The sequence below is a fragment of the Sturnus vulgaris genome, chromosome 2 (assembly GCF_052056855.1).
Source record: "Sturnus vulgaris isolate bStuVul1 chromosome 2, bStuVul1.hap1, whole genome shotgun sequence".
Taxonomy (NCBI): Eukaryota; Metazoa; Chordata; class Aves; order Passeriformes; family Sturnidae; genus Sturnus; species Sturnus vulgaris.
In genome coordinates this window covers 107,847,899-107,866,188 of record NC_142244.1, presented here as the reverse complement: position 1 = coordinate 107,866,188, position 18,290 = coordinate 107,847,899, and the positions used below count along the sequence as shown (strand labels likewise).

Genomic DNA, 18,290 nt, shown 5'->3' with positions numbered 1-18,290 from the left:
CTCCAGATCTAGTGTCAATATGTCATTCCCTTGGAAGTGTCCTGGAAATGCTCCTAGAGCCTCTAAAACAGCAATAGACATCTATCCCTGTATAATAGAATCAAATCTTAGTTATATTTTAACATCAGTTAAATTGCTTTCTGTCCTGAGAACAAGGAGGATTTAAAAAGGAAACAACTGACATGCAACTTTTTAGAACCTAGATGCTTAAACTGAATTTGATGTCCACAGATAGCTTATATACAAAGAAGTAAGCACTTGCAGGGCAGATTCAAAAAACAGTACTAGCAATACAGCTTGGTTGCTTTGAATTCTGTGAAACAAAAAAAAAATCCATACAATTTTGAAACAATTAAAAGCCAGTGTTTTGAAAATGAATGAAAGTAATTCTAGTTCTTTGTCTTCCATTTTTTGTAGCATTGTGAAGAAAGCGATTGAGCCTTGACTAAAATATCTATTATAGGGAATTAACTTTATCTGTTTTCTCCTTCTGTATTTGCTAAAGAGGGAGCTGGAAAACCACTTCTTCCATTTTGTTGCACGGTTTTTCTACTTTTTCTAAGATGGATGAAGTTAGAAGTAGAGTGTAAAATAGACAAAATACTGCTTACTCTTCAACAAAATAGAAACTATGTTTTTTTCACTATGAACAATGCATAGTAATGCAGCCTGACTATCTGTTAGGACTTTCTTAAATTGCATATGCAAAACCAAACACCACAGTCATAATTAATTATTTTGTTGAAATGAGATCTGAAATGTTACTTTTTTGGTCAGAATTATTAATTTAGTTGTGAGCAGAATAACCTGAACAATCAAAAAGCAAATCTAGTTTGCTAAAAGTGTTCTCAAGGAGAAGCCAACAAACCCCTAATAAAACAGTGGAAGCAATAGTCAAACTGTTATTTGTTATACTGCTGTATTTAAGCAATATCTCAACAACAAAAGAATTAGCAGTAAAAAAAACTGGATATCATATAAATGACTTTTCTTTAAATCTTTTTTCAAACAATATTTATGCTACTCCTATAAGTTCAGAGCTGTTAAAATGTAACGTTAACAATTCTGTCTGCTCAGTCAAATACACTAATTTCTTCTTCTTTCCCAATATCAACATTCTTCCCCTATTCTGTGTAAGTATAGGCATTTGCTATTTTGCCCTCAGTAAAAATTATTATATCCTTCAAGTCTTACATAAAAGAATTATCTGGACTAACCTGTTCAGTTCTAGCCCATGAAGACTCCTCACTTATTCATTACTCCACCTACTATCAGGGTCATATTGCTCTTTTTTCTACTCATCACCATGCCTGTTTGCTTGTTTTTCATTGTTAAATTCTCACTCAGCCAAGCAAATAGAAAATACATTCTAGAATTTAGCTTTATGCATAAGTTATACCAACTCCAAAATGAAAGGTGTATCCTGCTTATCTCCTCAGTATTAGATATTTGCTTTATCCTAACACGTGTGGAAGGTGTTTGCCATGTACAATGAAGATGCTAATGTCAGACAGCTGACCTCCTGCAGTGTCAGGACAGAGGAGTGGAGAATGAGTGCATTTCAATTTCCTGACTTTCAACAAGCATTAACTTCAAGAAAATCCTCCATTTATTTCTAGGAGCAATTGCTTTTGCCATCTGTACAGAACACTTAATGTAAGCTCCAGCTACCCAACGTGTATAAATTCCTAATGTTAGCCTGAAGGCTTTTTCAACTCACCAAGCCTCTCTAAGTCACAGTCAAAAATTACATGGATATCTGACTAGCCCACCAAGCTTGCATTTGAAAAGGAGATGGACCAAACATAAGAAAATAAGAGCCGGACTCCTTGTGACGGTTGCCATCTTCACAAAAAGAAAAGACCTTGGAAAAAGCTCAGACAAGCTTACAAATGGAATGTAAGAATAAGGAAGACACAGTTAGTTACCCCCTGCACTCTCTATAAACCAAAGGTGGGGACCAAGGAAAGTTCATCTCATGTTTCCTCCTGAACTTGCACATCATTTCAAGAGGCAGTCAGAGTTGCTGCTTTCTTAGAACGATGAAAAGACCTCTAAGATGCTCGAGTGCAACTGTTAACCACAGTCACCACTGTGCAGCCGTGTCCTGTCGTCCTATCCCTTCACCCAGGACAGTGAATGGTGATACTGTCTTAAAGGAATTAATGGAATAAAAGAGACTTCCTACTTTCTGAATATAAGAGGTTCTTCTGAGACTTCCTACTTTCTGAATATTGCTAGCTCATTTGGTATTCCTTTGAGAAAGCTTATTTCTTTTATCCACTGTCAGACTCCTTTGTCAGTAATACACATAAACATGACCAAAGATCTCATGCAGATCTAGGGGATACCATGTTTATGAACACCAACTTTACGAACTTTTAAGACACACTGTTTTAAGACTTCATTTTCAGATACTTTCTCTTTCTTGGGGGGAGGGGTTGTTTGTTTGTCTGTTTTTGTTGTTGTTTTGTGGGGTTTTTGTTAGTTTTTTTAAAATTGAGATCTGATATGTGGTTGCTATATGAATGCTTACTCTTTTCTTAAGATAACAATTTTGAAAACTCTATAAAGAAATAAAAATATTTATAAGCATATACAGCCAGGATAAAAGGCTCTCCTTGGGTAAGACAGATTTCAAAAAATGGTTGGTACACAGAAATAGCAATTCCATTTGTAAACATGTTTTACATTATTCAAGATGATGAAGAAATATGCTTCCACCAGGTTTATGAAAAATTGATTCTATTTCTTTTCTTTGCTCACCATTTCCTTCAGTAAAGATTTCCTTATACATTCTATGTTCAAGATTTCTGACAATTAAACAATAATTAAACAATTGTGCATACATGAAATATATAAAAATATATATCTTCTTAAATTGAATTGACAATTTAACAAGTTCCTACTCTGGATGGTTAGCCATGGCAAAGAAAGCAAGAAAGAGAGAAAGCAAGAAAATGAGAAAGAGAGAAAGTGAGAAAGCAAAAGAGAGAAAAAGAGGAAGGAAGGAAGGAAGGAAGGAAGGAAGGAAGGAAGGAAGGAAGGAAGAAGGAAGGAGAAGGAAGGAAGGGGAAAGGAATCAAAGGAAGGAAGGAAGGAAGGAAGGAAGGAAGGAAGGAAGGAAGGAAGGAAGGAAGGAAGGAAGGAAGGAAGGAAGGAAGGAAGGAAGGAAGGAAGGAAATCAGATTATTGTCTACTCTTACATTTAGCTTCATTACCCTTTCCTATGACCTTGCATGTCTGAAGGTAGGGGCTTCAAATGTAGCAGTATTTCTAATTAATTTATAAGGTCAGCTTTAATTTTTGTCGTTTAGCTGTTAAAATATCTCTATTCAAATTCCCAGAATTTGTATTTTCTGGTTTTATATTTACACATAGATATGCACATGCATCCACACAAGCAGACACTACATTGTTGAATCACATAACTTCCCTACCATATTGTTCAGTTAGTATAATTATTTATCTGACAGAAATAAAATATAATGACATAGAGATATTTTAAATGCAGAATATTAATAGTCTCCAAAAATTGTCAGTCAAAACTGCTTCCAATTATCTTTGAAAAGCATCATTACTACAGTATAGAATACATTTGTTTTTTTTTCCCCTCACCATGACTGCAAATGTGAGATTCTTGAATTTAGGAAAAAAAATAGTTCTTTGTCTTAATCATCTGAAAATTAATTTTAGGATTAGATAGCATAAATTTATTTTGTTATATAGGATGTGTTCATCTTGAAATACGAAGTATTGGTTTTCTGTAATTTTAAACATCTAAATCTGTCAAATTATATCAATTGTTTTTAATTAATGTAACTATTTACTCTTAATTTCTGTACAGTTAGTTAAAATAATGGCAGTTATATGAATGATGCATTGTTATCAATATATAATTATTTCTTTAAATAAACATGAAATAATAAATGGGAATTTTAAAACAGGCAATTAAAACAGGTAATCAATTTTTAGTGAAAATTCCCTTAGCCTTTCTCTTTTTCTTTCTTTCTTTCTTTCTTTCTTTTCTTTCTTTCTTTCTTTCTTTCTTTCTTTCTTTCTTTCTTTCTTTCTTTCTTTCTTTCTTTCTTTCTTTCTTTCTTTCTTTCTTTCTTTCTTTCTTTCTTTCTTTCTTTCTTTCTTTCTTTCTTTCTTTCTTTCTTCTTCTTTCTTTCTTTCTTTCTTTCTTTCTTTCTTTCTTTCTTTCTTTCTTTCTTCTTCTTTCTTTCTTTCTTTCTTCCTTCCTTCCTTCCTTCCTTCCTTCCTTCCTTCCTTCCTTCCTTCCTTCCTTCCTTCCTTCCCTCCCTCCCTCCCTCCCTCCTCCCTCCCTCCCTCCCTCCCTCCTTCCTTCCTCCTTCCTTCCTTCCTTCCTTCCTTCCTTCCTTCCTTCCTTCCTTCCTTCCTTCCTTCCTTCCTTCCTTCCTTCCTTCCTTCCTTCCTTCCTTCCTTCCTTCATCAGAAAGTTGTATAAACTTCACACAATTTCTCTACCTCTGTCTAAAATCCTGTACTGTGTGTACTAATGGGAACAGTTAAGGATACTGAAGCAGATGCTCAGGTTTTTACCAACTGGGGATGAAAAGAGATTTGAACAATCTTCATAGATGTTGTTATTCCCTGTTTGAAACTTGCTGTCATCTGAATTTGAATATTCAAAGCTGAATATCACTAAGTTAATCATAGGCAGTATTTTTGTGGCTAATAAGTACCTAATGAATTTAAGTATGTTAAAGATGGAGAAGATTTTTCATCTGTAATTTGTCATGCTTTATTTAAACTTTTATTGTTATTTCTATTTGCCTGTATCCTAAACATTCTATATAGACACTCATGTTTCTGAACAAGACTCGTTCATATGCATTTTTCTTCACTAAATGTTACAGCTTAACAAAGCAAATAATGTTCATAAACATTAAATATGTTCATAAATATAAATCGTGGCTGGATGGTCAGATCCCAAGAGTCATGGTGAGTGGTGCTACATCCAGTTGTTGGCCATCACTAGAGGAGATCCCTGTGGTTCATTCACTACTGGGACCAGATCTGTTTATATTTTTATTGATGGTTTAGGAGAAGGCAATGAGTGCCCCCTCAGTAATTTTGCAGAGGACAGTGAGTTGGGCAGGAATGTTGGTCCTCTGGATGGTGCAAAGGCTCTGCAGAGCATTTGGGACAGGCTGGATAGATGGGCTGAGGCCACCTGCATGAAGTTAAAAAAGGTGAAATGATGGGTCCTGCACTTTGGTCACAATAGCTCCGTGCAGTGCTACAGGATGGGAAAAGAGTTGCTCAAAAGCAGCCCAGCAGGAAAGGATCTTGGGATTCTGGTCAACAACCCAGGTGACCAAGAAGCCAATGGCATTCTGGCCTGTATAAACAACAAGTGTGGCCAGCAGGGCCAGGGCAGTGATTGTTCTCTGTACTCAGCAAAGGTGAGGCCACACCTCAAATCCTATGTCCAGTTTTGAGCTCCTCACTGTAAAAAAGACATTAAGGGGCTGGAGAGTGTCCAGGGAAGGATTGTAGAGCTGGTGAAAGTCTATAGAACGAATCATATGAGGAATTGCAGAGTGAATTGGGATTGTTTAGTCTAAAGAAGTGGAGGCTCAGGATAGACCTTATCATTCTCAAAAAAGATCCCAAATGAGGTTGTATTCAGGTGGGAGCTGGCTTTTTCTCCCAGGCAACCAAAGACAGGACAAGAGGAAATGGCCTCAAGCTGTGTCAGGGGAAGTTCAGGTTGGATATCAGGAATAATTTCTTCACTGAAAGCACTGAAATGGAGTGCCCAGGGAAGTGGAGTCACCATGTCTGGGAGCATTCAAGAAACAACTGGATGTGGAACTTAATGCAATGTTTTAGTTGATGGGGTGCTCCTTATTAAAATGTTGTACTCCATGATTTTTGAGAACTTTTCTAACCCAAACGATACTATGATTCTATGATCCCAAATCACATAAATCTTCATTAAGACCTAACTACAGAACTCCAGTTTCACTGACATATGCTGATATTATGTTGGGCTGCTACTAGAGACATTGATTATAATTGATGTTTTCAGGCAGGGAAGGAAAAGAATACATGAAGACATGTTGTCTTAATAGGAACAATATTTCAGTTATTTTTGAAACTTTAAAGGCAGCATTTTTGTCAGAAACTACTTATTATTTGCTATTATACCAGGTATGTGTAACATACATAATTTCTGGAAGCTGCACTTGAATTAACTCTTAGTGCAGCTGATCCAGCTATATTCCCTGTGCATATATTATAAATAACAAGCAACTCTGTGACATGACATCTCTCTCTTCATTGCAGAGGGCATGTCTAGGATTGACCCCATCCTCTAGCACTGTCACCCATCCCGTTCCTCAGGTGTGGCTCTGGGATGTGGTTCTGACCAGCAGCCTGCACCCCAGTGGAGCAGAGTGGCCAAAAGTGGCAGTGCTGGTGTGGGAACAGCACAGTGGGAACAAAACAGCGGCGAAACCGAGCCGAGAGGAGCTGAGCCAGCACAACAGAGTGGCAGCGCAGTGTGACATGAACAATTTATCTCTCACAGGCTTGTCCATCATTGTTTTCCATTGTCTTGGACTTAGGGACGGGGAAAGCCGTCTGTGGGAAGCTCCCACCAACTTGTCATTGTCTGGGAAAAGGCACAGTGTGCTGGGCTCAGGAACAGCTGCCATCTCATCTTTGTGTGGGGAAACCCACAGGGCACAAGCTATGGGGACTGCCAGCCTCTTGTCTTTGTCCTGGTGGCCATGCAGAAGGAGGTCAAGGTGTGAGCACTTTTTGAGTCTAAAGCACCTCTCTATTTGTTATTGATATTGCTGCTATTACTGTGCATTTCTTATTCCACTGCTGTTTGCTTTCAGTAAACTGTTATCTCAACCCACTGTCTCTGCCTTTGTCCCTCTCTTGCCAAAGGAGTGGTTTATTTGTAGGTCTAATTTCTGACTGGTAGCAAGCCATCACAGTAGTTTAATGCAGATTAGACTATGGTCCTACCTACCTCTGGGATAAATAAAAATCCATGTACAAAAAGCTGTGAATACAGGTTGAGATGATAAAGTATGTCTGAGTAGCTAAATTCAGTATTTATCTATACTTGCTGGAAATTGCAACATCAGATAATTAAGGTTTTCTTTGTATAAACAGAGGAGATTAATTATGGTATTTTAAATAGCATTATGGAATAATTGACAAAACTGCTTTCATTTTCATGGCTACAGTTACATGCTCATCAGAAAATATTAATCCAAGTATAAGCAAAGATTCTCCTTAGGGAGCTTAATTTGTAGGTTTTTGTGTTTTTCTTTTAAAGAGAACTTCCACCATCAGAAAAAACATGTTGAATATGCTATTGGACAAACAATGTGATATGAAATGTCTCACAGGTTATATAAAGAGCTCAAAGAATAATGTTGTTATAAAGACATTATTCAGTAAATATCTCCTTCAGCACACAAAAGTAAGACAGCAAGGCACAAAAGCAAGACAGTGCTCCCTCTCCCTCTATCCAAAACCCAAAACCAAACAACCAAAAAAAAATACCTAATTAAAAAAATAATAATAATTAAAAAAAATTAAAAGTGTCAGATGCTGATGAAACAATTTCCCCATTTTCCTTGCATCACTGTACTAGCTGCATCATGCATTCCTTTTCTATCCATTCAATTGCTTTACACTTGGCTTTTGACTCTTTCTATTGTGCATTAGTAGCAAGACCACTTTTCTAGTTATCCTGATAGAGAGGAGCACTGTAAAGGGTTGTAAAAATATCTCAGTATAAACCATAATAAAGATGCAGAAAGAAGCTGAACACTTGTCACAAAAAGCAGAAGAGAATTCAATCCAGTTTCTGGTGATAAAACTTGATGAATCAGAAGGTTAAATATTTTTGGAAGATATCGTGCACTTGGCCTCTATCATCAGGTTAAGCCAGATTAAATTCTAGAGAATGTATGTAAAAATGCTGAAATTTCACCTTGTTTTCCTTGATGCGGCTACTTAACATCAAATAGCAATTTTTTTTTAACAGAAAAAAGGTTAAGTAAGTTAAATCACTTCATGAAATCCACATAAAATTAAATCTAAATGTAAAAAAAAATAAAATAATTAAATAATTTTTTTTTTTTGCTCTTGGAGAGCGATTCTAAGAGTGAAACCAGAATCAGAGAAAGGAATGGATGACTTATTCATCCAGTCCCAACCACCTTATAAATTTTAGATTTTGTTATAAATTACTAAATTTATAAAAAAGCAAATTTAATATGTTCAAGACATTCAATAGCAATTTCTAGTCAGGCATAAAAAACCTTCAGAGAAGAGAATGCCAGGAGGAGAAGAAAAAAGAACATAAAAAAAATGTCTTTGGCATAAAAGTCTCATTATTAAAAGCCTTGTTTCATATTTGGTCAATTAAAATGCAGTATATTAAAATATAGTACCTTATAACACATGCATAGAGCCCGCTGTCTTGTACCACTGTTGGTCTGAACCAAATGGAGTCTTCTTCTTTGCTCATTCTGGTTCCATCAAAAGCTATAGGTTCCTCAAAATCTCCAGGTCCAGAGCTTTTGTACCACATCAAACTAAGTCCAGCACTTTGGGCTAGGGAGTAATTAGCTCTAATATATCCATAAAAGAGTGCACATTTTATACGAACAGGTTCTCCCACTAGAACTTGATATTTCTTGTAATCCACAGACCAGTCAGTGCATCCATCAGCTACAAGAGAAGAGAAAATGACAAGAGATTGTCAAAGGCTTTGGAAAGCACTATTCACAGAGCAGTCTTTATTGTGGGAAAGTATTGCATTTGAAGAAAAAAAAAGTCCATAGAGGGACTTGCAGTATGCTTTTTATCCCTGAAAAATTAACTGAATTTTCATGGTGGTTATGTCATGTACTTTCTATAGTGGCCAGAGCTATTGGGACATATATTGCTAAATGTTGATAGTCTCTGAGCAATATCTGAGCAATTGCTCTTTTATCTTTTCTGCAGCTCTGGCACGACCAGTTATAAAATACCGAAGTGAAATTAGTGCAACACAGAGGGCAGGTGGTTCACAGGATGTCACCATCTAAATTGCATTAATCAAATATCTTCAGGGTTACCATGCAAGTGAAAGTCTCAGAAGATATTAGGACAAGGAACTGTGATCTGAACCAAAAAATGTGAAAGTTTGGGATAGATTTGAAGGAGGAAAAAACTGTCTTTACAATAACACCAGATGTGCAAAAAAATACTTCCAGGAAAATTACTATCAGTAATATAAATGGATGATTCAAGAACATGTTAAACAGATCCTAGCTGGAATTCCTGACTTTCTAGAACTACATTACAAATTATGGTTATTAATGTTTTCATTTTTCTCCTGTTGAATAACATCAGCCCTTACCAATACTGTCCCATAATAACTGCTCGTCAGAAAGCAAAACTAAATTTATTTGACATTCTTAACACCAGTAACATAACTAAACCATAGGGCAAAAAAAACCACCAAACCCACACCATCTTCTGCTGTATTTTTAGTTAAGAATACCAAAACAGGAAGAGGCAAAGAGCTATTTTCTTCAATCCCTTCCTTACAAAAGCTTATTTCTTTTTTCTTAACCAATTTCAGCCACGAAAATTCACCACTAGGTTCATACAGTAAAAAACTCAGTGTGCAGTCTCAGCTAGTTAACTAGGCCCCTATCCAGTCAGTAGAAAACAATCAGTACATCCAAAGGACAATTTATTAAATCTTAAAATTAGTATCTATGTCTCATATAAATATTTTGTCTTTGAATTTGACACTTTATTGACTTTAAAAGAGCTCGGATAGATAGCCATCTTAGAAAATCAACTTTTGCAAAGCTCCATTTTCATCCTAGAACTGGTTGAATACTGACTTTAACAGAGAATTCCAGCTATTATGCAAGCTAAAGCAGTATTTAAATTAAATACTTTAAATTTAGACCATGTTTTGTTCTTTTAATGGGAGAAAAACATACTAAATAGTGATTTTTTGAGTCCTATATTTGGATTATGACACAGTACTTATCATACATTGCAAAATAAGAAAGACTCAGACATTTTCACCCATCCCTGTGTAAGCAATAACCTAAGTTGATCCAACATAGAAAGATGGAGAAAAAAAAAACAAACAAACAAAAAAAAACCCTCTCATTCTGCATTTACTTTTACAACCAGGAAGGGAAAAGAATATGTCCCCGTTCCAATTTTCCTACACAACAGTTCCTAAAAATTAGTAACTTGTTGTTACAAGGCCCTAACAAGACTTAGTTCTACTCATGCATAAATTGAAGTGAATGGAAACAAAGCTACACTATTAGCTTCCCCTTAGGACCAAAGAAACAAACTTTCATTTATTCCAGAATTCAATTACATCTTTTATCATTTCATTTTTACCTCTCTGAAAGAGCATTCTCTCTCACCTGATTTTATTTCTCTCCACTTCTAAATCCCAATGCCAAAAATGAATTAACAGCCACCTCTAAGCAGTGGTAATTTCATTATATAAGTTACCAGGTAATAATTTCTTCATCATACTTTATCATCAGATTGTAATCTTGCTTTTCACGTCTTAATTTAGCTAGTACACTTTGGTTTACATTATTAGTCTGTAAATTATGTCTTCTCTCTCAGGATAGTCAGTTCTAATGGTTCTCAATTCCTTTAACTTGCAGGATCCATGAGAATGTATTGCTGAATAAACCAACTATGTTTCGAGCTCTTTGTATTGGATGAAGGATTAATTATGCAGGGGAGATGCCACTGACTTTAGTTCAGCATGATATTGCTCATAAGAGACCTGGGGGTCCTGGTGGATGGAAAGTTGAAGCTGAGCCAGCAGTGCCCTGGCAGCCAGGAGGGCCAAGCGTGTCCTGGGGACATCAGGGACAGCATGGCCAGAAGGGCAAGGGAGGGATTGTCCTGCTCTGCTCTGGGCTGGGGCAGCCTCACCTCCAGTGCTGGGGGCAGTTTGGGGTGCCATGATATAAAAAAACCCAAAAACCTAATCTATTAGAGAGCATCCAAAGGAGGGCCATGAGGATGGTGATGGGACTGGAGAGGAAGCTGTATGAGGTCACTTGTCTTGTTTAGCCTTGAGAAGACCAAGGGGAGACCTCACTGGGGTCCTCAACATCCTCATGATGGGAAGCAGAACAGCAGATCCCAATTTCTTCACTCTTGTGACCAGTGACAGGACTTGAGGAAATGTCATGAAACTGTGTCAGTGGAGGTTTAGGTTGGACATCAGAAAACTGCTTTTCAGCCAGTGGTTCATTTTTTGGCACAAATCACATCAAAATATCCCACCAGATATTTTAAGAGAATATCTACTCGTCCTGAATTCAGCTAGGAGAGAGTTAATTTCTTTTCAGCAGCTACTGCAGTTCTGTGTTTTGGATTCGGAACTAATGAGTCCACACCTGGAGTGCTGTGTCCAGCTCTGGGCTCCTGAATACAAGTGATATGTAGAGACTGCAGTGTCCAACAAAGGCCCACAAAGCTGATTAAGGGACTGAAGCATCTCTGCTATGAGCACAGGCTGAGAGCTGAGACTGTTTAGCCTGGAGAAGGCTTAGGGGGGACCTTAGTAATGAATACAAATACCTGACAGGAGGGTGCAAAGAGCCACTGGTGCACAGTGACAGGACAAGAGGTAACGGGCACATATTGAAACATGGTAGGCTCTTTCTGAACTCCAGGAAACATTTTATTTTCTGTAAGGCTTACTGAAATTCACACAGGAGGTTGCAGACTCTCCATTCTTGGAGATATTTAGAAGGCAGAGAGACATGGTGCCAAAAGACCATTTCCAGGTGGACCATATGACTTACAGAGGCCTCTTGCAACCTCAATCATTCTGTAATTTTGTGCTTCATTACAGTTTCACTCAGTGATAACCTTAAGGAAACATGTCCTCAAAGTGCTCTTTGAATGAAGTGAACATGAGAGGGTTTCTCTTCCTGGTTTCAGAAATATTATACCACTTAAACTGCCAACACTGACATTCAAGTCACTTAGAACTGTATTAACCTTATTACAGCAGGAAGGCTTAATACCTTAAACATCTTCTAGGAAAATCCCCACGCTACTGCTCAACCAAGGTGCTAATCTATGCGAAGGTGCTAATTCAATTTTGTCAGATATAATGGAAGATCATCATTCCCATCATAAGATACAGACATCCTTCTGTGATATTTTCTGATAGCTGATATTTCAGGAGGTAACTGTTGATCTCTGCATAAAATGTTCCCTATTCCACAGTAACTGAGTAACATAAACAGAGGCTTAAAGCCACATAATGAAAAGAAAAACAGACTGTCATGTCCTCAGAAATATTACTGTGAACACTCAGATGATGATAGCACGTATGCACCATAGCCAGCACTTTCTATGTACACTCTTCATGTGATGTGTAGAACAGACGTGCAGTTCTCAGTCTAGAAAAAGCTTGGATGTATCAAAAACTAATTAAAAGCCCAATTTCAAAATTCCTTGAAGAATATAAAGATACATTTTAAAATATCCAAATATATATTCAGAGAATTATTTTGATTTTTATATTGACATTGCTACCTTAAAAATGTTACATATTTACATGTTATACGTAAATAGGGACAGAAAACATAAAAGGTTTAATATTAATTCAGATTTTTTAATATTAAATAGATTGAATATTTCTATTCAGTTTCATATTGTAACTGTGTCCGTTTCTACCTTGAATGTATTTTTTTTCTTTGTGGGCTTTGACCACATAAATTATCGAATGTTTCCTCTCTTAATTATAGTTGCTACTGACACAAAATCAACACCTTCAATTACAGTGGTTCAAAACAACTATGGGGAAAAAAATGCACTCAGTACTTTTCAATGCTTATATTTATATTGTCACATCATCAAGCAGTCAATCATCTTTTATCAATTGAAAAATACTTGAATAATTCAACAGCTTTGAAATTTCAGAACTGCCTTCAAAAGAAAGGTTGTAGTCCCTGATCTCTATTTTAATATGCTGCCAGTTATTGCTACACATAATAGCACAATACAGAGTCCAGGATAAATATTATCCACTCAGTTATTTCCTTGAGTGAATTCAGGGTATAAAACAAATCATACTGCATCTCTGTCCTGATAATGAGATCATTCTGCTTAATAAACAAGTGTCTTGCAGGCTGTATCTGCTGGGTAGGACCCAACACACAGAATGTTTAACATTACTAAGAAGGCCTTCCCCTTAATTTTTGGTATCATATATATCATTTTCAAGATAAAATTCAATTCTTAAAAGGACAAAAATATAAAGCTAATAACTCCAGGGTCTTCTGCTGCAACCTGGTCTCATTCATAAGCTTCAATTTAATATATAGGTTTCAGGGTTAGAAAAAGTGTTCGTTTCCAATATATTGGTTAAAATCTGATTTACAGACATCTAAACAAATTAGGTCTGACAGTTAAAAACAATTCTCCTAAAAAATTGTAAAAGAAATAGAAAATTATCCTATTTTTTTTCACTTAATAATATTTAAGAAAATAAATATTAACAGCAGATTTACTTTTTCCTGTTCACCTGTGTTTGTAATTCTGATCTTAATTTAATTTTATATAGAGTAATGAAATGTCCCTGTGTCTTCTATTTAATTGTCAGCAACTTCAGGGCTTTTTAATAAGGCATTTGCAAACCTGATAAGAAGTGATATCATAAATCACAAAAATTCTGATAAGTGAGGGTGTAAAGGAGAAAGCACCAGGTTTTGTTCCTAAAGCTGGAAAATTATCAAGGAGGGCACTAGGGGATGTAAAAATAAGATGGCAGTATGCAGGGAGAGTAAATATGATGGGTAGAGATATCGAACAAAGGATATTTTATACATGCTGTAAGATCTTTGGGTAGGGTGGCAAATAGCAGGCATAACAGGTCAAGAAAACAGGCTTTCCTTAATTGGCTGCTCATAAAACAGCATTTCAAAAGATCATTGAGTGATGCATGAGACTCAGGATTACTTTTTTAAAAACAATTTTCACAACAATATTTTACAATCAAAATCACAGTCTGTTCTGGATTACATCTCCTTACCATCCATATTACTTTCTGCTTTTTGTTTAGACTAGCTATCATTAAAAAAAATAAATAAAGAAAGAAATTTTTAAAAAAATTAAGAGTTTATCATTTATAGCACACTCATTTCAGTGCCTGAACCAATTAACTCTATCCAACATAACACATGGTATTCCAGTGTGGGTTCTCATTATGAAGACATGCAAAAATTGTCTATTTTTGGTTTGCATATGCTTTTATTTGATACAAAAATAAACTCTGACAGGAATGAAGAAGCAGAGCTTAGAATCAACAAATTATGGAGATGAGAGAGAACATGGTCAGTTCTATTCTTAGACTGCTTAGATTTTGTTCTTTCAAAGTACTACCAGTATAAAATTGGAAAAATGAAAAAAAAAAAGAATTAATATCAGTACTAATGCTATCAAACGACCACATCAGGTATTTTATACGCAATTAAGTTTCTTTTTGCACTGACTGCTATTACAGCTTTGCATATTGCTATACTGCAGTTTTGTTGGGCACAGCATTTTCATTTTGAAATGGCATTTTTCACTCTCTTGAAAACTCATGTAAAAATTATGGTTAAGGCTAAAAAAGTATATTTTGTTCTCAGAATAAAACTGTGTAGTGGCTGTTATGAGAGGGTGCCAGTAGTAGAAAATGTTGAATGACATTTCAGGGAAATAGAAAAGCTATTTTGGATATTATCATCTATTAAAGAAGTTAGTTCCTAAAATTGGCACTTTTCCCATCACCAGAGAAGTTGTAAAAGTGGTAGATGTGGTAGTTGAGGAATTTTGGCAAATGCACATAGCTAGCATAGGAAGAGGAATAACGAGAAAAGAAATCTATGTCTTGCCATAAATTAATTAGAAACGCTATGTTTCTTGGCTTCAGAATACTGCACACAACAAGAAACAGAGTATATATGCCTAGGTATTGGGATACTTCGAGGCATAATAAGCATGAAAATAGTATTATGTCAATCTGGTGGGAAGTTTTTTTATGTCATTCTCTCTTTTACCTAATCCAAGCCAAATTAAATAGAATTTTTGTGTGAATTATTACCAATCCTTTAATTTCCACAAGTGTTTTGTTGAAAAATTTAAACCACAAAAGTTATTTTAAGAAAAAAAAAACAAAACAACTGTTCAAGACAGACCAATGCAGGAGCAAATGCTGCACTTCTTAAGTTCCTACTCTAAACCAAGAGCTTTTCCCTGTTGCTTATACAGTCCCGTTAGCATCTTTCAAACCTTCCTATTCTGTTTTACCATGTCATATAAATTAGAAAGCTCTGTCAACACACACTTTAAATGCATCCTGGCTGGACTGACTGATCAGGTTCTGCTGGATTGGCCCCAGGCAAGCAACAAGCACCCACACATCCTCTCAATCACTAAGCCACACATGCAACAGAAGAGGGGAAAGTAGAGAAAAAGCAAAAGAAAATTCATTAGTCAAAATAAAAGTAGTTTAATAAGTGAAGAGAAAAAACCCACAAGTGATGCATAAGCAGGCCTTCATTATCTCCCAGAAGCAGATCAATGCCCAGCTGGTGTCTGAACAACGCCTACCTCAACAGCCAAAACCTCTCAACTTTTATTTCTGATCATGGTGTCATTTGGTGTGAAATATCCCTTTGGCCAATTTGGGTGAGTTGTCCCAGCAGTGTCACCTCTCGATCTCTTGTCCCCCACCCCTGGGGAGTAGAATGGGAAAAAGAGAACCCTTGTGGTGCAAGCACTGCTCAGCAATAGTCAAAACACTGGTGTGTTGCCAACACTTTTTTAGTGTTGGTAACACTAAAATCCAAAACAAGGCACCATAAAGGCTGCTGTGAATAAACATAACTCCATCTTGGCCAGACCTGGTACACAGGTCCCCAGTCTTCTGTGTGCTTCTGTCTGTTACCTTCTTTCAATTATTCATTTTCAGCTCAGGACTGTCTGTACATTTACAGTTATAGCATAGAGATGACAGCAGAATTTAATCAACAGCCACAAAACACAAGAGTTTATTTACTAGATTAATTTCCAAAGCCTGATATTAAACTGCATTATTTTCTGTGCTCATCTGAAATGAATTGGTTCTTTTTTATTATATTTACTATACAACTTTATTTAAGGGCAGTTCTACATCCTCTGTTTCTTTCACGGAATTACAGAATCACAGAATAGTCTGAGTTGGAAGGGACCCACAAGGATCATCAAGTTCAGCTCTTCAGTAAATGATCCATATTGGGATCAAACTCACAACTTTGGTGTTGTTAGCACCAATTCCTTTGTATTCCTTCTGTGACTATACCAGATTACCTTCAGTTCTTTTTGAACCTTAAGAGTTCAAGTTTCTTTCCTCCCTGCTCCTCAAACATACTGTGATTTATTTTGAAAGACAACATCCATCCAGCCTCATTATCACACAATTTATATATATATAACTTTTTATATAATCTTATATATATAAATTACATATATATGTTTAGATACATGATCTCAACATGAATATGTGAGGAAGTCAAGTCTGGCACATGCTGGTCTTAAACCTCCCTCTGGAATGACTAAACAAAGTGTCTGCAACAAAATAATAACTCAGCCTGAAGAGAACTACCATGGGAAGAGGTTGAACTAATTCCTAGAAATTGAACAAGCACATGTAAGTGTACCTTTTTTTTCATTAGAAAGGCAATTTCCCAGAAAAGAGAATCTCTGGGCCATACTGGGGTATCAGGTTGCACAGCAGATGGCAAATTATTTAATCTATTCCATAATCTCTCAATTATTGAAACTGCTTCTGAAACTACATTCTGTTCACCAGTAGCTTTGTTTTGGAGATTATGAGGAAGATCAAGGACTTTTTCATGTTTGAATTTCAGTAGCACTCGAGTAACAGCTGCACTGTATACCTCTAAACTTTTTCTACAAAGAAATCAACCACTTAATATCAAATTTTATATTAAATATTAACTATTATATTAAATAGTATCAAAAATTCAGCAAAGTTGCTGAATGTCAGCTGAACTGCAATAACTAAATATGTGAGGACTGTCCACTTGCAGTTAATACAAGAAAATTCAGCAGATTATTTCATAACCCAAGAGGATTAAAATTAATCAAATGACAACGTACATAGGAGAGTACAATTACCTTGTTGCTTTCACTTATCTGGTGGAAGTTTCTTAAACTGCATTATCATGACTGTGTGACTAATACTGTGCAGAAATGTAAAGAATTGCAGTGAGAGCTTCAGAAAGAGGTGAAACCCAAAGAAACACTTTATTTCAAACAGACTTTGAATCAAAGTATAATTTTTACTTTAAAATTTCAAAGATTAAAAGTTCTAACCATATATGATGTTACCAGGAATATACATATTTTCAAAAACTACATATTTATTATTCTATTTTACATCACTTTCACTCCTGAAATACTGGAAGAAAGTTAATATATGGAAACTTGGATCTAGGAATTAAAATATCAATGTTCTTTGTGAATGAATATGCTAATAGCATACAACTCCTGGTGGTTTTGATGGCTGTTTCTTGCCTACAAATAGTCCTGCTAGACTGAAACTGCAAATATGGATTTATTTAAAGCCATATATGTGTTAGACAGCTATTTGTGTTCAAAACTGCAATTAAATAGAAGCTAGAATGCTAGTATAACATTAGAGAGCACAAAGCACTTCTAGGAGGTTTTTGTTTTTCTTTACTCAATATGACAAAGTAATTTATTTTCCCCAAAGCTGGGAAGAATTTTTTAATAATCTTCAGTGCATATCACTGCTTCAATTTGATTTACTGTGTGCATTTGCATGCCAAAAGAATTGACCTAGCAATTGCACTGTTCTTGAACAGGGATCTGATGTCAATATTTATATCAATATGTTAATACAAATGTATGGTGCCATTAGGAATCTCCTAAGCAAGGCTTCAGTAATCATCAGCAGTTTTGAGACAGTCCAGAAACATTTAGACACTTGAAGAGAGAACAATGACTTCTTCCCATGGATGTTTTAGGGCAAGTCAGGGGAGCAGAGCTGGACTGAAAATCTGAGACTGGGGGGAGGGAAGGAGGCGAGGGCAGAGAGGTCTGGAAGGGCAGAGAGGTTGTGGCCTGGTCACAGCTGTCAGAATACCCTGGTGTGGCCTGGAAATGACCATCATTGCTGGGAATGACCATCATTGCTGGGAATGACCATCATTGCT

At 36.1% G+C, this 18,290-nt stretch overlaps 1 protein-coding gene across 2 annotated transcripts in view; it reads right to left on the bottom strand.

The window, feature by feature from the left end:
- Positions 1 to 18,290, bottom strand: part of IL1RAPL1 (interleukin 1 receptor accessory protein like 1) — a 682,566-nt gene that overhangs the window by 305,000 nt on the left and 359,276 nt on the right. For both annotated transcript variants that reach the window (XM_088160340.1, XM_088160341.1), the window contains exon 3: positions 8,454 to 8,733. In XM_088160340.1, coding sequence (XP_088016466.1) covers positions 8,454 to 8,733 — 280 coding nt within the window. The remainder of the gene's footprint in view (positions 1 to 8,453; positions 8,734 to 18,290) is intronic.